This window comes from Alternaria triticimaculans (genome assembly GCF_023758025.1).
Source record: "Alternaria triticimaculans strain BMP 0046 chromosome Unknown scaffold_8, whole genome shotgun sequence".
NCBI classification, from domain to species: domain Eukaryota; kingdom Fungi; phylum Ascomycota; class Dothideomycetes; order Pleosporales; family Pleosporaceae; genus Alternaria; species Alternaria triticimaculans.
In genome coordinates, this window is record NW_026055965.1 from 371,194 (window position 1) to 394,082 (window position 22,889).

The 22,889-nt window shown below is 53.5% G+C and overlaps 7 protein-coding genes across 7 annotated transcripts; 2 read left to right on the top strand and 5 right to left on the bottom strand.

The window, feature by feature from the left end:
* Positions 1-39: 39 nt before the first annotated feature.
* J4E78_006052 (uncharacterized protein) lies at positions 40-2,061 on the top strand (the record flags this gene model as incomplete). Its single annotated transcript, XM_049366666.1, has 1 exon — positions 40-2,061. The coding sequence occupies one exon, from the start codon at positions 40-42 to the stop codon at positions 2,059-2,061; it is 2,022 nt and encodes a 673-aa protein (XP_049221372.1).
* A 362-nt stretch (positions 2,062-2,423) lies between these two features.
* Positions 2,424-3,683, bottom strand: J4E78_006053 (uncharacterized protein; the record flags this gene model as incomplete). The annotated part of the gene is made up of 1 exon (XM_049366667.1): positions 2,424-3,683. One exon carries the CDS (start codon positions 3,681-3,683, stop codon positions 2,424-2,426), a length of 1,260 nt encoding a protein of 419 aa, XP_049221373.1.
* A 2,612-nt stretch (positions 3,684-6,295) lies between these two features.
* Positions 6,296-8,578, bottom strand: J4E78_006054 (uncharacterized protein; the record flags this gene model as incomplete). Its single annotated transcript, XM_049366668.1, has 3 exons — positions 6,296-6,817; positions 6,864-8,158; positions 8,206-8,578. 3 exons carry the CDS (start codon positions 8,576-8,578, stop codon positions 6,296-6,298), a joined length of 2,190 nt encoding a protein of 729 aa, XP_049221374.1.
* Positions 8,579-11,562: 2,984 nt separating this feature from the next.
* On the top strand, positions 11,563-12,687 carry J4E78_006055 (uncharacterized protein; the record flags this gene model as incomplete). Its single annotated transcript, XM_049366669.1, has 1 exon — positions 11,563-12,687. The coding sequence occupies one exon, from the start codon at positions 11,563-11,565 to the stop codon at positions 12,685-12,687; it is 1,125 nt and encodes a 374-aa protein (XP_049221375.1).
* Positions 12,688-12,994: 307 nt separating this feature from the next.
* J4E78_006056 (uncharacterized protein) lies at positions 12,995-13,990 on the bottom strand (the record flags this gene model as incomplete). Its single annotated transcript, XM_049366670.1, has 1 exon — positions 12,995-13,990. One exon carries the CDS (start codon positions 13,988-13,990, stop codon positions 12,995-12,997), a length of 996 nt encoding a protein of 331 aa, XP_049221376.1.
* A 3,013-nt stretch (positions 13,991-17,003) lies between these two features.
* On the bottom strand, positions 17,004-17,302 carry J4E78_006057 (uncharacterized protein; the record flags this gene model as incomplete). Its single annotated transcript, XM_049366671.1, has 2 exons — positions 17,004-17,164; positions 17,221-17,302. 2 exons carry the CDS (start codon positions 17,300-17,302, stop codon positions 17,004-17,006), a joined length of 243 nt encoding a protein of 80 aa, XP_049221377.1.
* Positions 17,303-18,509: 1,207 nt separating this feature from the next.
* J4E78_006058 (uncharacterized protein) lies at positions 18,510-20,395 on the bottom strand (the record flags this gene model as incomplete). Its single annotated transcript, XM_049366672.1, has 3 exons — positions 18,510-18,689; positions 18,753-19,792; positions 19,855-20,395. 3 exons carry the CDS (start codon positions 20,393-20,395, stop codon positions 18,510-18,512), a joined length of 1,761 nt encoding a protein of 586 aa, XP_049221378.1.
* Between the last annotated feature and the right edge of the window lie 2,494 nt (positions 20,396-22,889).

Below are 22,889 nucleotides of genomic sequence, written 5' to 3' on the forward strand. Positions count from 1 at the left end.
CAAATCTCATCAGGATCGACTGAACCTGTCAAACCCACCATGATTGGACTCTACGGAATCTCTGGAAGCGGCAAATCATATCTGCTAAAGCAACTGAAGAACGACAACGACTTCGCACACCAACACTTCACTTTCTATGATGGCTCTTCGCTTCTGGAGAATGTTGTGGACGGTGGATTGGATGCTTTTAAGAAGATGAAGGATAAACAACAGTACGAGTCCCGCGAAAAAGCCCTCTCCCTCGCTGCCAGTGAGTGCCAGGCGAACGCCAAGACAGGGGTTGTTGCGGGTCATTACATGTTCTGGCAAGCAGGCGACAAGGACGAACCGAAGAGAGTGGGTACAGAGAAGGACTGGGCAACTTATACACACATCATCTATCTCTTGGTCGACCCAGAGATCGTTGCAACGCGCACCAAAGAGGACAAGATCAGAGAGCGCAAACAACTTCCGGTTGAGCACCTACGGAAGTGGCAAGAAGCCGAGATAACGGAACTACGTGCCGTCTGTCGTGATCACGTTATACTGTTTACTACGATCACCGAGACGTCTACCACGGCTTCGGGACAAACTGAAAAGCGACTCGCAGCACTGTTGAACAACTTTGAGGGCCACGATGAGGCTAGAAATACGACTGCAGTTGAGCAGGCCGTCGATACTGCGCTTAGCGACCAAGACAGTCTCGATACAGTGCTTCTGCTCGATGCGGACAAGACTCTAGCTCCACACGATACTGGACTGATGTTCTGGAAGGACGCAACTCTCTCAGGCGGCTCTACCGAGTGTCCTTTGACTGAGGTCTTCAAGAAGGGTTACTCGTATGCAGCCTTCCGGCAGGCCATGCTGCTCTACGAAGAAAAGGCAGATGACTTCGATGCCATATGTGCTAATGTCGCGGCCAAAGTCGAGATGTACCCCGATATGATCGAGATGCTCACACGTGCTGGATGGTTTACCACACGGCATGTGAACGCACTCATTGTCACATGTGGGATCCGCCGAGTGTGGGAGCTAGTCTTGGAACGCAACAATTTGGCGCACATCAAGGTCATCGGAGGCGGATCGATCTCAGACGGCTACGTCGTGACTGGAGAACTCAAAGGCGCCGTCGTCGACCACCTCCACAAGAAGAAGCTACGAGTACTAGCCTTCGGCGACAGTCCCCTCGACATGACTATGTTCCACAAAGCAGACGGCGCATACATCATAGTAGGAAATGAAGCCACCCGAAGCTCATCCATGGAGAAAACCCTTGCCAAAGCCATCACCGATAACAGCCTATCCGCCCTCCAGATCCTCCTCCCACCCAACGTCCCTCCACGTCTTGATCTCGATACCCTACCCAAAGCCGTCCTAGACGACACAGAACTAGACCACATCTTCCGCGTTCACAGCGATCCATCAACCCGCTTCGTGCATGCAACAAGCCAGCCCTCCGCAAAGCTTCTCATGACACCAACCCGCGACGCGACAAAGCAGTCACACAGCCTACGCAAAGCACACGAGCAGGTAGGCTACCACCTCGCAACCTCGTACCTAAGCACCATCACCGGCTTAGAAGAAATCGCCATCCCTCACGTCCAAGGCGGCCTCACAGACGGCTACCGTTTCCGCCACGAAAAAGCCACCTTGATCATCCCTCTGATGCGCGGCGGCGAACCCATGGCCTTCGGCGTCAGCAAAGCGCTTCCCGGCGCGGCATTTGCCCACGCAAAGGTCTTTTCGGACATCGACCCCAAGAACTTCGAGGGCAAGCGTACGATTATCATTGTCGACTCCGTAATCAATACCGGCAAGTCGATTGTGGAGTTCATGGTGCCGTTGAGAGAGGCGTGTCCACGAGTTCGGGTTGTGGTTGTTGCAGGGGTGGTACAGGAGGGCGCTGTTGTAGTCGAGGAAGGAGAAGAAGGGGGAAAGGGGGATGAAAATGGGTTTGCGGAGATGTTGAGGGATGACAAGGAGTTGTGGGTTGTGGCGTTGAGGAAGAGTGGGAATAAGTACAAGGGGAAGGGGGGTACGGATACGGGGCATAGATTGTTTGGTACAACGAAGTTGGATTAAGGGTGAGATGAGAGATGTAGCATGGGGTCAGAGAAGGACAGGTGAGGTTGAGAGAGTAGAGTAGGTAATTCAGAATGGAGTTACTTCGACGCACTGTGCATGTAGGGATCTGAAGATGAAAGTGAGAAGACTTCTTCGTCCTTGGATAGAATTGTGGTAGATCTCTAAAACATTGATCAAGACCAGTGTCGACATGTGATTACAATAACGGTATAAATAATGGGGGTATCTAACGAATGTCCTCAGCGACACAGAACAGAAAGCAGCTCTCTATCTCTAGCAAGCGCCATTGAAAACATACCCTTCCAAGAAGAAGAAAGAAAGCGTCTAAACCCTCTACCCTACCCAGCCAAAATGCCCTTTCAAAGCTTCCCCTCCAACTCCTCCTTCCATTCTTTTAACTCAACCCTCTTTCCCCCATCTTTGACAAGCACCCTTCCAAACCACCCCAAAAGATCAAACCCAAGATCCCGACTTAATCCCTGCACCCTCTTCAAATTCCTCACACCCAAGTCATCATGCCCCATAACCTGCAGCGGACACCCCGCCTTAATCATCTCCCTCTGCTGATACTTGTTCCCCTTGAACGCATCATACGGCGAGCCACCCAGGATAAGAAACAGCAACGTGATAGCCAAGGACCAGAGATCTGAAGTCGCGGAAGGAGGAGAAGTAGAGGAGGAGCTGAGGAGCGACGGGTCGAGGTAATCCCATGTTCCGGCGCCGAGGGGAGACGCGGAGGATTCGATGGTGGCGGAGGGGTGGGAGAGGATGGTTGAGGAGAAGTCTGTGTAGATGGATTTGGGCGCGGCGGTTGATAGGGGGGAAGAAGAGGAGATGAGGATGTTGGAGGGTTTGATGTCGGCGTGGGTACATCCCTTGTTTTGCATCCATGCCAAGCTGTTGAGCAGTGCGAGAGCGATGCTAGGGAAGACTTCGGCCAGTCTCGCTGCTCGAGCCTCTTCGTCAAGCGTGTTGAGCGTCTTCTGAATCCAGCCTTCCAGCGTGTCGTCCATGGCTTGGAGGAGGATGGCACCGTTGCGTGTGTCTAGGCCGTAGAAGGGGACGATGTGGTTTTCTGCGTCTGGGAAGCGGGAGAGGTAAGATAGGATTCTTGCTTCTGCGCTGAGTACCTTTTTGGCGCTGGTCATGGCTGGTACTTTTACGGCGTACATGGGTGGGGTGGCGGGGAGTCGACTGACGTCTACGCCAGAGTCTATGCTTCGGACTGGGGTGAGTGGTGGAGTCATTTCGGGGCCACAGGGAGGCTGTGATGGGGACTGTTCGGTTGGTTTGGGCGGGCAGGGTTTCGCTAGGAAGACATCGCTCCAGGCTCCTTCGCCGATGGTCTTCTTACGCCCGCGATCATCCGTCTTGAACTCGTAGTCCGTTAGGTGATACGGGAAGGTGGTGAGTTCGGTGCTGACAGGTTGCGGTGACTCGTCCAGTGATAGTCGAGGCCGGCTGAGGGACGATATCGAATCGCCACGTCGTAGACTCGATAACGAACTTAGAAAGTCGGACGACGTCGAGTTGGACTTGGAATGCGAGGCGCTGCCAGGTGTGATGGGAGGTGTGTCGGCACCACTGTTGTGCATGCTTCGGGGATCATGCGCACCCATAGTTACAGATCTTTTCCTTGTTGGAGAGGTCGGTGGTGTAGAAAGCGTTCGTACGGCAAACGGTCTTGAGAATGTCTTGTCAGACGCACCGATCGTATGATCTTGGCTTGATGCGCTGTACGTCAGCAGGTGAAGTTGGGGTTGTTGCCTCTTCTGCGTGAGTGGTGTCGCTGATGATTCGACTATCGGCGGATCTTCCCTTGAAGCAGGGAAAGTGAACCGTGAAAGTTGCGCCATGTTCGTTTTACAGTAAGAGTTGCTTGACGATGTTCAAGTTTGACAAGTCACGCGGTAGAGTTACAGCGTGCGAGTAGCGCGTGGAGAACTGTTGCCTGAAGCTTGAAGCAACAGCGCGGGAGGGAAAGGTCCAGGGAACTTGAAGAGACGATGCGAAACAGGAACGAATTCTCAAACAAGACAAGAAACGTTGCAAAGCAAAAAAGGTGAGTGGACGTCTCTTTTTGAACGGGGCGTGTCAAACCTGGGTCTGGAACCGAGAGATGGGAACCAACAAAGAAAGGGAGATAGTATAGTGCTACAGGTAAAGGTACACGAGATAAGAGGACGGATCCACAAGCAGGCTACCGCGCAACCTACTAGAGAGTAAGAAGCATTGTCGATGATAGTCGCAATAAAACGATGGGCGGCGCGTGCGGAAGGCCCGCAGCCAAAGCGTTGTTGGCTGTGTGTCGATGAGTCGAAAAGCGATCGGGACCTGCAAACGGGTCTATAAGCAAAGAACCGCGCTGCGCCCCGGAGTATCCGGGGACGACGGGTGGCACTCGTGGAATCCCTACCCGTACCAACGCGATAGCAATCTTAGCCAGCGCTGTTGGACGCCGATGATTCGGTGGGGGGGAAGAGACAAAGCGCATCCCCTGGGAACACCTCCGTGATTCCAGAAGCCCATCCATTCACACGTCTTTCCTAGCCGGGTGGTCGCGCAGCTGGCTAAGAGCGGTAGCGCACTGATGGCGCGCTGTCCTTGGCTACGGGTCCCCAATTACTGGCCTGCGCTGGGTGAACGTGCGTGGTTTGATTGGGCTGCGCGACCTCACCATTCCCCATCCAGGGTGTGCCTTTGTGTGCGACACGTTTGGCTGCGTGCCATGCCTCGCGCTCTCTGCTTGGATGGACATGCGAAACTTGACGTTTTTGCTCGGAGCTTCTCTGGAGACTTTCGGTGCTTCTTTTCTGTGACGTCGTTATTGACACCGTGGCTGGTGGAGATGGGCTGCGGCACTTGTCGCACTTGTCACAGCTAAGTCATGAGATCGTGAAGGCTGTGGAGCTATCGTGAGTTATCGCTAGCTTGTCGTTGGCTCACATCGCTGGTGTATCTTTTGACTGCCGTCCCGTCCGAGCCACCATGACAGCGAAACGTGGAGATGAGCTGAGCGGCTGAAGATCATCTACTACATGCTGTCATCACCGAAAAGATTCATCCTGCATCGTGACCTTCGTTATACCTTCTTTCGTCAGCGCTTACTGTGAAAACTGGGGCAACTCCGCCGACGCCCCCTGCTCTGCGCTTGCGGCATCAAGCATCGTGAACAAACTACCCCGGATGAAATGCCGGTAGCTCAATAAAGTGTTTTTTGTTGACGTAGCTGAGCTTCAAGCTTTCGAACCAAGACTAGGACAACGGGCGTGGGCTTATCGACCGCACGTATAGTTCGCAGATTGCGCTAGATGCACACGGCTGCATGTGGGGGCTATCGAGCTTGTGCTGCTCAACTGTCCATCGGGTGATTCCTCAAGCCACCCGTTCACCAAAACGTGGGAGTCATCTTCAGATCCATCCTGTTGATATCGCGCACGCCAGATTAGGCATGTACAACGCTGATAAGCGAAATTTGACAGCCCAATCTACCAACCTCGAATAGCCGCCATGCACGAGAGTGGAGCCCGACCAAACCTCACGCTGCGAACCATCTGATCTGTATACTTAGGGGTTAGCCATCCTTCGGGTCAAAGATATCATCGCTCAAATTTGCTTCTTATCAAGTCCACGGTAGGTGCGAAGGGAGAAGATAGATCAACTTGGATAATCGACGATTCATTGCTCTGCTACTTTATCTCCTTCTCACCGAGCCACCGCCGATCGACTGTCCGTCCTACACTGGACCACGGAACTACGCTGCGAACAGAAACGCTGAAGGGAATTGGTAATAGTCTTCCGCTGCGCCCATTGCTTGAACAAAGGAGATAAGGACACCCATACACAAAGAGAAAAGAGCAACCGATGAAGTGCCAGGGGTACAAAGACTACATATATACGAGATGGATATAGGTATTATCATCCTCCATGCTGATCAGTCAACGGAAACCCCAAAAGTACCACTCTCTGCCCAACCGGATACAGAGAGATCGAAGAAAACGCCGGCTTCATGATGGGTAATCGTGTGATTGCGCCCTCTGCACTGATGCCATGTGAACCCATTTCGATTGATGATTACAGTATATTGGTGTGGATACCCAAGATATGCACAAAACGCATAGATAGCTCAGAACCTGTTTTGTTGATTTTGATGTTGCTGCTGCTGAGCGACTGAGGAGCGATGATACGAATCGATGATTTGGCCCACCTGCTCCTCGTGCTCGCTCTGGCGTCAATTATCGTATCCTGCGCCTCGTTGCCATGGGCTTGAGGTATTGGCCTGTCGGTACTGTTGTTGACCTTGGCCGTTGCTACCAGGACGGTATGATGGTGCTGGGCTGCGGCGCTCGTAGAAGGATGGCGGTGCTGGTGAGACAGTTCCGTCATTGCCCTGGCTCCGTGGTGGCACGGCAGCATAGTGCTCGTTGAAGCCGCCCTCCTTAGCAGCCATTTGGCGCTGCTCTTCGGAAGAGTAGTCGTCATCGTCATCAATGCGGCTTCGTGATCCGGTGTATGGGTGGGTGCCCTTACCCTCACCACGAGCAGTCGCACCGAGGGCATCAAGCTCAGTAGTCAACTGGGTTTGCGACTTGATGAAGGAGCCACGGTCGTCGCGCATTGGCTGGTAGCGGGTATCGGGGTTCTTGGTGAACAGAGCGAATCCAGACGAGACAAGCAGCATGAGAAGGAGGATCAGGGCGAAGGCGGCATTAATGATGAAGAAGATGACACCCATGACACCAGTGACGATAGCCTACAAACGTTAGTCGGGAACAGTGGTAGAAGCGAGGGTTACTTACAGGCTGGTTGAAGATCTCGGTGAACATCAACAAGAAGAAGGCGCTAAGGAAGTTGACAGCAGCAATGGCAATGTTGAAACCATTGGTCTTCTTGTCCATCCAGGGACGAAGGACACATACACCGACGAGCAGCGCAGCCTCGATGAGAACGATGGCGATAGCCTGAACCTTGAATGCACCTTGCGCAAGACCGACAAACATGGCCTTGATGAGAAGGTATCCGAGCCATGGGATGATGAACCAGTAGGCGGCCGCCTTGAATTGAACGTAGAGGAAGCCCCACTTGTTGAGCGCGACAGGGTCCGAGTAGAGGATGTATGCAGGGTTCTTGTGCATGGCGATGGAGCGCTGGGCGATTCGGACCACCTTGGAAGAAGCCCATGCAAGGATACCAATCATGGTGAGCATAGAAAGGATAGCCAGAACGACCAGACCAGCAGAGTCACGCTTAGTTAACTCCCAGAAGCTCAGCATCATCATCTGCGGGAAGCCAATGAGGACGACACGGAAGAGAATACCCTTGAGCACAGTCTGCCAGCCGTTGCGGAAGTCGACGAACTTGTCGCCCTTCATCTTGCCGGCCTTGACTAGACCCTCGCAGATGTACTTGAAAGCCACGACACCGATCACGGTAAAGAGGACAAAGATGACGAAGAAGGTGTATCCGGTGAAGAAGATGTTGGTCGTTTCGATCTTGGCCTTGAAACCAACACGCTCGATGCCGTGGAGAACCAAGCGGTCTCCTCCAGCCTGTGCCTCGGTGGCGGCAGCGTTACTACGGGCCATAAGGCGACCGACAGCTCCGGTGGTGAAGTCCAGCGCACGCCTCATCTTCCTCGACTTCTGGACCTCAATGGAGATGTACGACAGCTGGGACAGGTAGGTGGTCGGGCTTCCGCCAGTAGCACGCTGGTACCATGTTGCCATATCCTGGAGGAATTGGACACGGATGAGACCCATGGTCCATTGGAAGTTCTGGGTCCAGGCGGACACGATGGGTGGGAGAGGGACGGCGCAGAGACCGATGAAGGCCTGCGCTTGGAAGTAACCGAATAGCGACATGGCGTTGGCGGCAACGTGCGCGGCGGTGTTGGAATGACCCAGTCCAGACGTTATAGCGGATGCCATGAGACCCAGACCCGCTATGACAGCCGTCACCCATGCAACAGCCTTCTGGTCGACCGAATGTCCGTTTGACAGCTCTGCTTCTACACACGCGAGTTGTTGATGGGTCTCTGCAGACCTGATCTTGACTCGTACGACTGCGTCGAGATCGGGGATTGTGTATGCGATGCCTGTGTGGTGTTAGGGGGGTTGGGCAGCAACTTTGGACGTTTCTTACCTGGGATGACGCTCATGATGTCCTGGCTAATGTCGATGTTGGATTTGATAGTCAGCGGTCCGGCGTTCATTGGGCACATGCCCTCGAGCTCCTTCTGACCGCAGGGGTCGAGCTTCTCGTTCATGGCGGAGTATCCGTAGACGAGCAGTTCGATGTCGGCCTCAATCTTGCCGGCAATGTTGGAGATACCCTCGATCTTGAAGCCCAGACTGCGGTTGCTGGGGGTGAATGCGACGTTGAAGAGGGTGGCGGAGAAGCTGGAGTTGGACATGCACGGGTTGAGCGACTTGGATTCGATGATGCGCTCGCCCGAGACGACGGGCGCCGCGATGGCTGCGAGCCATAACAGCGACTTGGAGAGGGAGAACTTCATGGTGGGCGGTGTTGTTGTGGTGTATTAGGTGCGCGGAGCGAGGCACTCAGGCGCGGGCGTACTCCTTACGAGTACTGCGGAGGGAGGTCGGCCAAACCAGCGGCGCGAGGGAGTCCGTCAGTCACAGTGAATGGGGTTCGTTTGCGTCCTGGAGGGGTGAAGAGAAGCGGTGGGTGCGGGTGAAGGTGCGGGTGAGCGAGTGGCAGTCGGGAGCGACGAATGGGCGGTGATGTCGAAAGAGGTGGTTGCGCAGGACAACTGGGGAAGGGAAACCGGGAAGCAGCGAGGCGAAGAGGCCTGTCTGTCGGCGGCTGGGCGACGCTAGGGCTAGTACAAGGAAGGGGATATGTGTAAACGACCGGACGGGCGCGATCAGCACTTGCACGCAACCCAATAAAAACGATTCAGCGCGCTCTCGTCGTCACCTAACGCTGGTGTTTGGAAAGTGCCTGAGGAGAGCAGGAGATGGGGCGGATGGTAAGAGGATGCCAGCTCGCAGGAGCTGAGGTCTATGCACCGCGTGCCGGCTGCTTCAGGGGAGCGAGACTGCGACGGTCGCGGCGAGTGGGCCAGATGAATACGCGCGGCACCTGCTCAGCGCCCAGCCTCAGAGCATCCAACGGCTGTCAAGTTTGCGATCGCAAGGAACAGTCGGAGCATTTACGGACTGCGCTATGCTCTGCTGCTCTGAGTTCGTCACCACTTGCTTCTCTGCCAGACGCCTTTGTCTTCGCAGGCTCCAGAAGGCGCGCCTTCTTCTTTGACCAAGCTGGAACACTCGGATGAGGCAGGGGCGAGGGGGCAGGGGCACTTGCTTCGCCACACTCGCACGCAGGAACAATCTCGTCGGGCCAATCAAGACGACGCTCTAGGCCTCTTCTCGCGCTGACTGAAAGTCTGCCAGCCAGGTCCGCCCAGCTCTTCGTATTTCCTCTAATTTTATTGCCGTATACGCGCGAAACCGACATTTCACTCTCCCAGCCCATCCCCGCCCGCTGCACATTACCGCTCCCTGAAGGATGTCAATATTATGCCATCCGGAATCCTGCGGCACACCAAGTCTGGACTGTCTGGCCAGCGACCCCATCCGTGCTCTCGGCACCAGCGGATGGCTGCACGCAAATAGACCACACCCAGCCTCTCCAGCCAATCATGCCAATCATGCCGCATCTGACTGTGGCGCACTTGGCCAGCGAGGTCAATGAGCCGTCGACTCGCTGCAAGCGGCGCCATCTTCACCACATCGAGATGGACAAGACTACACTGCAGCGTAGTCTGCCTGCTGTTTCTGGGCGTTGGTCACTACGGCATCTCCATCCGCAGCTTGCGTAATGTCCTCACGTGGCATCAGTGTAAACATCATTGTTTCCACCTCACCACATCGGCCCTCCATCGCCTGAAAGTGTTTACCCAGCCACCGCTCACCACTGTACCACCGGACGATCATCATTCAAGCCATGCGACAGACGTCATGAGCCCACCTGCGCAACGCGTGTCTGCGAACGATCAACGAACGTCTCACCCACATCTGAAACACGCGATCTGCCCATCTACCTCAGAGATTTCCGGCCCGCTCACATCTATCGATACACTTTGCGCAGCCTCATCTTCTAACCTTTTGCACTGGACTGACCCTGAAGATCGTCATCTTCCCTATGCGCGCCTAGCGGTGGAGCTGCCCCACCAACAAGTGGGCGCGAACGCGTAACCGCACGTTTGACCAACATCAACAAACTTGCATCAACGATCTTACTGACGTTCCTTGTGATCTTTTGTTTGACGGAAACTCTCATCAACATTGCGGATGCTAGTAGAAGATACCTCATTTCTCCAGCTTAATTCACCAGGAGACATGAAGCTGCCTGACATGACTGGCAACGGGCTGCACCAAAGGTTTGTCAATTTCTTTTTCGTCTCTTTTTCAATTCATGTGTTGAAGTCGGTAATTCGTCTCGAGACCTGACTGTGACCGATGGACGTCTTCGAAAACCTCGTTTATCAGATCTGGGGTTCCCACTAGCTGGACAACACCTGATTGAGAAGCTTGCATCACGTCCCCCATGCGGTAAGGTCTTTGCAAAGCTGGTGTCTAGCACATCCGCATTTTCTATACAAACATCGTTGATAACAATTTTGGACGTTTTGCGGGTGCTAGTATATCCTTTCACTAGATTGTCCATTCAGGAGTCCATAGACCGACTTGTCTGCGAAACCTCCATTCCCTATCTTTAACCAGGTATCCCAGCATCTTCGTGTTTGTCAAGATTCTCGACGGAAGCTTTGCTCTTTTACCGCGTACGCATCCCTTGCCGATTTATACGATGGCCAGAGAAGGACTCGCTCCATATGATGGGAGTGTCAATGAATGCTATGGCCAGAGAAGCAGGTAAAGATAATACAGCATTCACATCAGTGGCTACTATTGAAGGATTTTATCGTCCCAAGCACCCTTTACTTTAACCCCGAATGGGATTTCCTCGCTTTCTCGGCTTGGCCAAATGGACACGAGGGACCTCTCGTCGGCCAGTCCCTATCTGATAGATCTGTTTTCGATATGAGCATGGTGATACCGGAGCTTAGGGTGTCTGTTATGCACGGCCGTTAGGGTCACTGCTATGACTTGTTCATGGGTATGTTATGACATTGCGAATCGTCGTCCGATCAAGGCTAGAAATGACTCGCTCTGGAGAGAGTACCAAGGAGAGACTTGACAGTTCGGATAGTACATCAAAGATGTTCTAGTCGACAATCTTCTTCTACTTGCGGGGTCGGAAAGACGGAAACGCAGTGTTTGTTTGCTCCTCCGTCCGCGGCGGTGTGTAAGCGTTTGGAGGTATGCAAGCTCCCGCCCTTCACTTTCTATTTTCCCCACCAGCGAGCAAACGGATCTGCGCACGTGCGCTGAATACCGACTATTCTTGAGGATTGCACTTTGGACACATTGCTCTCGCATACTATCAGCCCTGGAGGTACCCAAGTCCACGATGCCACACGCCATCGCTGCCTTGGAGCACAACACCGAAGGCCCTGACCATCACGATCAAGTCGACCTTCAACTACTGCTGAAGAACAAGCTTCAAGGCGTACCGCCTAACCACATCCCCGCAGTCACCCTCGCCGACATCCTCGATCAAACTCCACAGGCGCTAAATCTTCCCAACATACCACCAGATATCCAGCTCCCCTTCTTCCTCTACAATCGCGCCACCATCGACCGCTACGCGAGCAGGCCCATCAAAGATGAAGAAAAACAAAGTATGGAAATCACTCGAGCGATCTGGTTCTACCGACTCGATCAAACGCACCATTTCCAACGCTTCCACGACATCATGAGGTGGAACACCGCGATCTTCGTTGCGCTGTTAGCTCAACACTCGCAGTCAAGCGATCAGCGTCAATCTTCACACGGAGGAACAGGAGCAGTCGATCGTCGTCGTAGAACCATAGACTCCTACCGCCCCGGACGGGTGACCACGACCACTGCCACAATCACACACGCACCTATACCTCCCGCTGCCATCCGTTTCATAAAGCAATACCTTGCCGCCGTCATCGAGCACCACAACACACCCACCTCCAGTTTCGCTGCACGAGAGTCATTTATCTTGACCTGGAAGACAGGACCATGGGAGTTATTCACCGTGTTTGGTGGTGCGCAGAAGAAGCTGCTCAAGAACGCTATGAAGAAGCTGAGCAAAGACTGGGAGGCTGAGTTGCGTGTTGCAGAGTCACAGTTGGGTAGGGAGCGGTACGAGAGGAAGGTTGGCAAGTTTGTTGGTGGGGTGGTGCCTGGGAAGAGGGAGATGGGTGTGCGTGCTGAGGAGGGGAAGAGCGAGGGTGGGAATGTCGATATGGCAAACTTGGTGTTGCCTGAGCGGGTAGAAGGCGAAGGCGAAGACGATAGTGGTAATAGACTGTTGCAGGCGCTTCTGGCTCCGTACGTACCGCAGATCAATGAGGCTAGGGGGCAGGATGGAAAGGGGGTCAAGAGTGGTGCAACTGAGGTCGAAGGAACACTGGTCACGGATGTGAGGTCTGCTATTGCGGCTTTGCAGACGATGGAGCCGAGGGATATTCTACCGGTGCTTATCCGCTTGTTTCCAGCATAAATGGATGTTTTGCGCTGGGGGGTTCGATACACACAGCCAGAACTGCACGGGGCTGGATAGAAGGCCGAGAGGGTCTTTCTATACATTTCGGATTCTTGGAGGCGGAGATACATGTACTCCGTTAGGGGAAATCACCGCGCTCATGTGCAGACAATGGATATTCAGTGTCCACAAAGAAGTCATCACCTAAGACAGAATGTGGTATATGTTCAAACAAATGAGATTCGTAAGTCTATCATCGGTATCTACTAGTCATACACCGCTCATTAACCTTTCCATTACCATCTTTCCATACAAAGCCATCCATCTACTGGGGCTTGAGTACACCACGGTACCTCATCTTTCCATCCCGGAGAGTGGCCATCGCCTCCTCAATACCACTCTCGGTGAGCGGGAACTCCATGGTGATAGGCTTGATACCATGTAGCGCGGAGAAAGCCAACATGCTACGGTGAACAGCGCGGGCAGCAACAACAGAGCCCTGAACAGTGATACCCTTGGCGATAAGAGCCATGTGGTTGATAGCAAAGTCGTCATCGGAAACGGTCATGGGGAAGATGATAGCGTTGTTGTTGAGAACAGGGAGCATGAGCTTCCAGTCGGGCATAACAGAAGTGGTGACAAGGAGAGCGTCAACAGGGCGGCTGACGCTGATCTCAGACTTGCCCTTCATGGCGATGAACTCCTTTGCGCCGAGCTTCATGGCCTCGTCCTTCTTGCTCTCGGATCCGGAGAAGACGACGACGTCGCAACCCATCTTGGCGGCGTACTGGATGGCCAAGTGACCGAGACCGCCAACACCCATGACACCGACGCGGTCGGTGGGCTTGACGTTGTAGGTGTGCAGGGCGTTGAAGACGGTGGCTCCACCGCACATCAGGGGTGCGGCTTCGGCGTCGGTGAGCTCATCGGGAACCTTGAAAACGAAGGCCTCGCGCTGGACGGAGTGGGAAGCAAAGCTGCCCTGGTCGAGGTTGGCCATGCCGTACATTTGGCGCTCGCTGCAGTAGGTTTCCTGACCTGTGAGGCACTTGTCGCAGCGACCACAGGAGTTGTGTTCGTATCCCCACCCGACGCGGTCGCCCTTCTTCAGGTCCTGCACGTTGGGTCCAAGCTCCTCGACAACACCGACACCCTCGTGGCCGAGGGCCATGTCAGCGCCCTTGTAGTGCTCATCGGTTCCGCAGAGACCGGAGGCGGTGACTTTGATGAGAACCTGGTCGTTCTCGAGGTCGGGCTTGGTGGTTTGCGACTTAACAATCTTGCTCTCCTTGGAGCCCTTGTAGACGGTGAAAGAAGGCATCTTGGTGGTGGTGTGTTGTGATGTGGTATACGTTGAAAGGTGATGTAATGGAAAAGCTTTTGGGTATCTTGTTGCAAAAGAGATGAAAGTTGATGTGAAGTTGATTGATGTGTTCACAAAGACTACCGCGACTTACTGTTATATATGATTAGAACCAACCTACAGCTCATTCTTACATGTGCCATGAATGTCGCTGGAGCTACGTTCGAAAACTTCTCCCCCATGACGTCGCGTATTGATAATGCACAGGGTCTTTGGGTCCAGGGTCTGGATATCGCCGTGCCTTACACATTGGGTGCGTCGACCGCCACTAGAAAACGTGGTTTTGTGGGTCGCATCTCCAGCATGACAATTTCGAGATCTGCCGATTCCGGTATAGTCGCATCCTCATGCTGCATCTTCGCGGTGTTGTCAGCTGTGATGCAGCTGATTAATGTAGGCTATATCGTCGCGATTACGCGTTGTCGGCACAGCATGCAGCCTATACCTGCACATTGAAATAAGAAATATCGAGCTGCGAAATCCAGAGGACGCCTCGGGCGGCATCGGCCAATCATCCCACCGCTGTTGCAGGACTGCCGAAATGTCCGCAATAGTGAGACGTGCGTCTGGAACGTGTCGGAATGATATGGATTTCCATGTGCCAGGCGCCGCTTGTGTGGAGCAAAAGACGTTGTTCCTGACCCCAATGCGGATGCGGCTCTGCTCAAAGAGTCCATGACGTAGGTGGTCCCGGGGCGTCCGTCCGATGATTGCGCTACATCACCGAAACTGTTCGGCCCTTCCCATGACTTGATCCTCAGAGGCGGGCGCGAGTCTTGTCCGATTGTAATGCGCACTACAGATCTTTCGTTTGGCGGCTACTTGTTGCCGGGTCCATGGGGATGGAGGTGTGGCGTTTGTTGGGGCCCAGGTGCAGCGGCCTGGAGTTACGCCTTTGGGGCAATGGGGACGATGCCACGAAATGCTTACACAACCCCGAAAATTTCGGATCGCAAGTCGGAATGGTGATAAGAGATGAACTGCGATACGGATTCTTGGCATCGGTGCTGCGTTTCATGCAGTCTGAGCGTAAGAAGTCACCTTGCGGCAAATCCCCAGCTGCAGACTCGAATAAGAGGGTGTGGAAAGCGTCAGCTTTCGCAGCTGCAAAATCAAACTCGATCTCTGGCATACTCACCTACGGTCATTCAGAACTAGCTTTCGCTCTCGGAGCCGCTTTCATGGTAGCAAACAAGTTGTTGTTAGAGTCTATGTGAGCGGTCAGAATTTAATAAAGACACGAGAAAGTACCATGATGGATGCGAAGGGAGAAGGTACTTCCGTGCGTCATCACCGACGTAGACACAAACCTTTGCGACTCTTTTAGCAATGCTGAAACCCAAGGTCTGGTGTTGTGACAAACTCTGAACGCTATGTAACTGAATTTAGATCAGTATGCTTTGGTAGACGGACCAACGTAGTCGCCCAACAAACATCTTACTGAACCGGAGATCGTTCCGTTACGAGGGCATCCGCAAGATTGCCTTGACCTTATGATGATATCCATCAACGAAGTTGTCACCACGCTAGGAGTTCTTTATCACGCGCAAGATCCGAAGGATTTGAAGGTCGTTCGTGAAAAGCCCAGGAGTTCAAGTGTCTGGTATCATTACGTGTTGAACTAATGACAACCCAGGCTCGTTCTATCCGACCAACATACCAACAAACAATAGCTAGCAACGACGCCAAAAGCCTTCAAAACGTCCTTCCAACCTAACAACTCTCCCCAAGAACCACACCCCGCCTCTCTAACAAACAATCTTATACCCCCTCTTAAACACCGGCACAGGATCACACGTCGGCGGCTCACTAAGCACATACGGCGCACCGGCGCCTTCCGAACAATCCACCGAGTCGAAGAGTTGCACTATACACCTCATCAGCCACCGCAGTCACCATGCTGGGACAAAGGTTTACTTACACTCGCAGCCCCGAAGAGCGATGCGTAGTACCTGCAGACTTGCCTGATTTGGCTCGAGCGGATAACACTCATCAGACACGATGTTGTCGTGTGGAAAGGAGAGACAGGGGTTGTTGGCAGCGCATTCAGAGCACGACCATGATGTGAAGGAGCCGGCGTTGGGGATGGGATTGGGTACGGGGCTGCGGAGGGTGGGCGTGAGGGGGGAGGCGAGGGTTGTCGCTGCGAGTGCGAAGGTCATGGTGAGGAAACGCATGATTGAAGATGTGGATAAGCTCAGGTTGATCGCGATGATTGTGTTGAAAGTGATGGAACTGTAGAGGTGTAATCTGGAGTGGCTTTATATGCGCTTTCTCGCAATAAATATGGGAACAGCGAGACAGCAGACAACGAGCTTCGATCATCGACGTCTTGGTATCTCCAGGTCATATCCATGTGACTTGAGTATACGACCAATGTCTTCTCCATACTCCCTGACGACTTCCTCTCACCTAATCCTTGGGTTGTAGTAGAAGGAACTTGGCAGAGATATTCTTTTCATATATTGCTCGGTCAAATATCCTTACAGTAAGCACTTGCTTTATGTGGAAGTAGCACATCATACAAACAAAATCCTCGGATCATTTGTTCTACCTGCTCACATCACATAACGCCTTAGCGATGGTCACGTTTCACTCGAAGACGGTGATAGTAGCGACCCGATATATTTCAATATAGCCTAGCTCGCACCGTGTGTTGAACACGGCCAACGAACTGGACTGGCTCTAGTAAGTCGGATCGAAAGGATATTGTAATGACTGTCGTCTGAGTACATCTTCTCAGCTAAGCAGGGCGCTGTTGCCAGCTCCTCTCCATCTAATCGCCAAGTCGTCACTCGGTCTCCATCATAAGCGTAACCGGAATGACACGCTTAAGAGCAGATAGCCTGGTAAGAAAACTTCTGCGACACATTGATGCAGTCGCTGGGAGCAGTGGTGAAGGTGTCGGTTGGTGTACCAGAGCAATCGTTGGAGGTGTAGAACTCGACTATTCCCATTAGATACCGATCATTCACAATAAACGTTGTCGCGACTCACGGCGGCAGTTGGCACGAGTCTTCTCCAAGAAGAAGACGCGGGCGCTCTGCAAGGGCAGGAATACACATTCGTTGCTGTGGATGTTCTGCTGCTGCAGGGCCTGGGGTGCGCAGTCGGAGTTGGCGTAGGCCTCGACTGAGGGGTGGATGTTAGCTAGAACAGTAATCTGTGTAGAGGTGGAAGTAGCGTACAAGAGGCAACGTTCTCAAGCGAGATCTGAGCGACGGCGACTGAGGCCATGATGGCGGCGACGATGGTGGAGGTGAACTGCATCTTGAAGATTTGGGCTTTTGGTGGAGCTAAAAGATATTGAATGTAGTATACTGTAGAAGATGCTGTCGTGGTTGTCCTTCCAAACACATCCTTCCTTGGAGGTTTTATACCTTGATTTCTGAGCGCTTTGGGTTTCCTCCGTCATCTCCTCTCGCTCGAGGCGTTTGTTGGAGCTCATCGTGGCTTGTTGCGGTGAACAGAATACGAATGTGATTCATCATCATGTCTGATGGGCTTGCCATGCAAGTGACCGGACACAGGCAGATATATGCCTCACGGCAGGACAGTGTGCGAAGGACTGGAGATTTGGGGCAGTATGAGGAAGTTTGCTCGTACACCTGACGCCGTGGCTTCGATTTTGTAAGCACGAAGCTGACCAGTGTGATCACTGAGTATGGCGATGTGGAGTCTGCTAGCCGAGAACTTTACTAGGACACAAGTCAATAGGAGCGATTCGTGTCGATGTGACTGTTGCTCAGTGGCTTACGGGCCGCTGCTGCAAGAGGTCGGTCCGCGGGGCAATCATTCTCTTGAGAGGATGCGTCAGTTGTAGGTGGCTGAGCGGCGCCATGTGTGAGACATGAGCTCAGCATTGAGTGAACTCCCTCCACACCTCATCTCGGTATTGAGCGAACAGATGCGCGCAAAATTTATTCGTCATCTTCTCCCTTCTTTGGAACAACTGTGAGATGGCGGCCTCGTGTACAGTCTACAATAGCTCGTGCGCGTGGCGGGAACTCTCAACGCGGGTAGTCAACCACGTGATGTGTGATGTCTTCGGAAACGTTAAGCGCGTGTGTGAATTGATGCAATGCAGCCGGTAAGAAAAGGTGCACGGATATCATGTGTTGGTGCAGAGAGGCCACCAAATGTGCACCAATGGGACGGAAGGACCCGGCTGACAGGCCTGGCCAAAAGGCTTGTGCAAACGACTGTTGTATTGGTATCCTGAAGCGAGAGAGCATAAGCAAAGGTGCATGCTCGATCTCAGCGTGACCCTAGTCTTGAGGCCTCCAAGAACTCAGATCTACATTCGGAAAGTCTCTGAAGAGCACAAATCCCCTCCTACGCCTTGGCAATCCCGCGCTATATCCCAATCATCTCTTTCGTAACTTTTCCTGGTCCGTGTGTATCATCATCGTCTAAATAAAAAATGTCATCCGTGCTGCAGTAGCAAGGCGACGATTGACAACTATTGAGTAGCTTCTCAGTTGTAGTCGTGCATGTTGTGTAAGCTGATGTCCTGGCTGCTGGTAACGCGTCGCTCTTCCCCGTTGCCGTTAGCGAGCGCATCACTTGTGGACGTCTGGCTGACACCGTTGGCCGGGTGCCAATCGGGTTGCCCATTGCCATCCGATGGGATGACGTTGCCATGTTGGTCAACCTCCTGTTGCAGTACGTATTAGTCACAGGGAGTCTTGCCAAACGATGTTTTCAATTCTCAACTTACAACGCCTTTGGCAGCCATGCGCACTTGTTGGGGATTGGCTGTACCATGTACGACAGCCTCTCGTGCCTTCTCCATAACCTTTTGTTTACGGCTCTCTCCGCGGATCCTCTCGAGATGCTCGAAATAGCCAGCGTCGACCGGGGTGACATATTTGCCGCAGAAGACACCGACTTCGAACTTTTGCGTTGCGGGATCCCGCGGCGAGAGACGTGCGCAAGCGCTCTGTAGATCCTCAAGATTCTGGTATACGACATCGTCCGCGCCAATGTGCTTAGCAATGGCTGCTGAGTCGCGGTGGTGAGCGATCAGCTCCGAGGAAGAGGCCAGATCAATACCGTAGATGTGGGCGTTGGTGATTGGCGGTGCACACGAGGTAAAGTAGACCTTCTTGGCACCCGCTTCCCGCGCCATCAGGACAATCTCACGCGACGTAGTACCCCGAACGATGGAGTCATCAACCAGCAGCACGTTCTTGCCTTCAAACTTCTTCTTCATAGGATTCAGCTTGGCCCGGACGCCCTTCTGTCGTAGTTGCTGCGATGGCATGATGAATGTGCGGAAGATGTAGCGGTTCTTGACGAAACCTTGTACGTATGGCTTTTCGAGAGCCTCAGCAACGCATAACGCAGAAGTAATCGAAGTCTCAGGAATCGGCATAACCACGTCGATCTCAGCCATGGTCTCGGGACCAAGCTGCTTCTTGATGGTCTCGGCGAGAGTGAAGCCCATGTTGCGTCGGCTCTCGTCCACGTCGATGCCGTCAATGACAGAGTCAGGTCGCGCGAAGTAGACGTATTCGAAGATATCCGGGGTATACGCTTCTTGCTTGGCGACTTGCCTGAAGACGGGCTCCTTGCCCTTCTCGATGATGACGGCTTGGCCGGGGAGGATATCGAAGAAGTCCTTGTAGCCGCACTGGACCAGCGCAACGCTCTCTGAGGCCATCATGTAATCCATGCTCTTGCCGTCCTGCGACTTGCGAGAGCCGAGCACCATGGGCCGAATACCGTACGGGTCGCGGAAACCGATGAGGCCGAATCCTGAGATAATGTTAGTATCTATACGATGACAGCATAGCAGAAACCATTGGATATCGACATACCCGCAAGCATGGCCGTGCAGGCCCATCCACCAGTGCAGAGCTTGTACATCCTCTCCAGCGCCGCAAAGCAGTCGTCGGCGTTGATACGCGCCTTGCCCGTCTCGTTGAGCTCGTCGGCGAAGATGTTGAGCATGAGCTCACTATCGCTCTCGGTGTTGATGTGCCTGTGGGCCTCGTGATCGAGTCGCTGGCGCAGTGCCGGCGCGTTGATGAGGTTGCCATTGTGGGTCATGCAGATACCGTAGGGGCTGTTGACGTAGAAGGGCTGAGCCTCAGCGTTCGCGCTGCTGCCGGCGGTAGGGTATCGCAGGTGGCCGAGGCCCATGAAGCCGGGGAGGTCGGACACGCGTGCGCCGTCCTGGAAGACGCGCGACGCCATACCGTTGCCCTTGCACTGGTGGAAGCGACCACCAGCACTGCAACTGACTATTCCGGCAGCATCTTGGCCGCGATGTTGGAGAAGGTAGAGAGCATCATGCACCTCGACCGAAGCCGATTGCGACTTGGGATCGCCGTGGATCACAGCAATGATACCGCACATATTGACGTGATGGCGGGGTGTGGGGAGGCTTGGAGTAAAAACTCAGGTTTATATGCTACTAAGACGCGTCAGTTGCGGTAAGAATTCGGAAGACGCGGGATATGTAAGTGGGGTAGTCTCTCAGGAAGTCGTTGTGCGCTCAAGGGGTATCGCAAGTCTAACATCTTTATAATATGACAAAATCATCATCGGGACATTGGGTAGGCAGCAGGTAAGAGAACAAGTGACGACATACGTAGCCTGGTGGTGTTCCTGAAGATTTCGGCAGGTCTCTCCAAAAATGGGGTATCCTGGTGGAAGAATAATGCTATGGCCGTTGGGCGCTAGATGCAGCAGCAGTCCATCTACTCTCAGGTCGAGTTCTCAGTGTGGGCGGCGGCGGCGTCTTCGTAGCGGCGTGGCGGGATTGTTGTCCCAGCTGGTGATGGCGTTTGGGCTCATGGTTATTGGAAAGTAAGAGCGCTCTAGTGGGGAAGGGGCAGCATGATAAACAATTTTTTTCCTCGCCGCACCTGCGCTTCCGCTCTTTGGGGCTTGGCGGCCCTTCGAAGCCGAGGGAGCTGCCCCACATGTTGCAACCCAGAACCGACATCGCAACGCGACATCGCGATGACTCCGACAAAGGAACGCGAGACAGGCGCGTTACCACCGCTGACAACCATTCGAGTACGCGCTTTCGTTCGATTCGCGCCCTGGACCATCATCCGACGCGTTCTCACCCCTTATGTACGAAAGATCGAATGTCTCCACCTCGTCACGTCGTCCATGGCGGTCCTACGCTCCCAAGGTTGATGAACGCCATTCCACATGCGAACAGAGCGCGTCGCTGTATGTACCGGAACGCATCAGTCGATATTTGGTGGCCCACTGTGCCATGGGGCCTGTGTACGCCAACGATGGCGCAACCTTGTAGTCGTCATCCACGGCCGACCTCTCGCATTTTGTCACCGGGTTTCTCGGGCCATCTCCCTCGCAGTTTCTTGAGTGCATTCGAGGGCTGACGTAAGTGAATTTTTCCCTGTCGATGCAGGATTCCGGAAGAGCCCCAAATGGACGGAATAGGCGACGCTCACATGGGAGCGCACAGTCAGGGTGTGCTTGTGCTGACTCTCGAAGGAATGTCGTCCAAAGCACCTTCAAAGGTTCTTTGTGTTACCAGTACCATATCCTTGGTCTCCGCCACGCTGCACGAGCGGCTACACCCCGTGTCCGATTCCGAACGGTGCCCACCCTGCACGACTTCCATCGCCGAAGCGCGTCGGCACTGTTATCATACTCGCAAACGAAGCAGCCAGAGGACGAACAACTCATATGTCTCAGAATTTTATCTTCTGCAGATCGGCAGCTACTATCTCTTACGCGACAGACCGACTTCAAACGACGCTAGAATAGGTCTCTGCTCCGTCCACGCCTACCCCGGTCTTTCACACCAACAATCTCCCACAGCCACGATGCGGGTAGTCAAAAACGGATCATGTTGTTGGCCTGCTAGCATGGCACTGTATCTTCACTAGCGTGACCCTGGTCACAGCTGGCCACCGAGACTACGGTTGGTGGTGTCCATTCGCCCAATCGATACTGATCCATTGTAGACGAGAGCATCAGAAGTCGACGTTGACGATCTATCGAACCTGCTCAGTATGAGCATCAATATACCTGCACCATCGTTCCCGGAGAGTATCGTTCCGCTGTTTCAACGTCGAGCACAAGAGAGGGTCAAGTTTATATGCTTAAGTTGCAACACGTTCTACAGCAGTCTTTGCGCGTACGGTTCGTTCCGGAGACGCAAACACGTGAATATGAAGACATACGTGTCACGTATTATACGTGAGCCGATGGATCTCGCACTAAGACTATTGCCAGATGCCGGGAGAAGTGCAGCCCGTGAGTCCCGATTGACACGGCTGCGTTGACGCCAGCTTCATGCGGAAAGGACTGATTTACACGGCATATCCGAGGAACACAAGCATTGGCAACCTTGTGCAATTGTCAACTCAGTGCAGCCCAAAACGTTCGACTTGTTGTCGACAGATCATTTGCTAAGTTCCAGCGCAAAGCGCAAAGGCTCACGTTACGCTCGTCTTATTTGACTTGTCCCCACTATACACTTAGGCGGTCTTCAGATTGGCAGCTGTCCTACAAGAGAGTGTATTACCAGTCTCGGCATATCAGCACTTCTGAATTTGACGAGAATGGTATCAAGGGTACCAGCAGGACGATACTCAATTTCCACGATGGTTGTTCGGTTTCTAGATGTGGAAACCCCACCACGTGAAAGCTGCTGATCAGTACCGCATCAGTAGCATGCAGGATCGGCTGCTTGCCGCTGCCTCCAATTGCCTCAGCCCGATTAGCTCTCGCCTATGCATAGCTAGTTGACTTCCCTGAAATAATACGCGGGGTCCCCACATGTAGTCGCAGATCCAGCCCAACCAGGACCGTGCAGACTTAATACTACACGTTCCGCATGGACTAGGTGGCGATGCTGTTCACT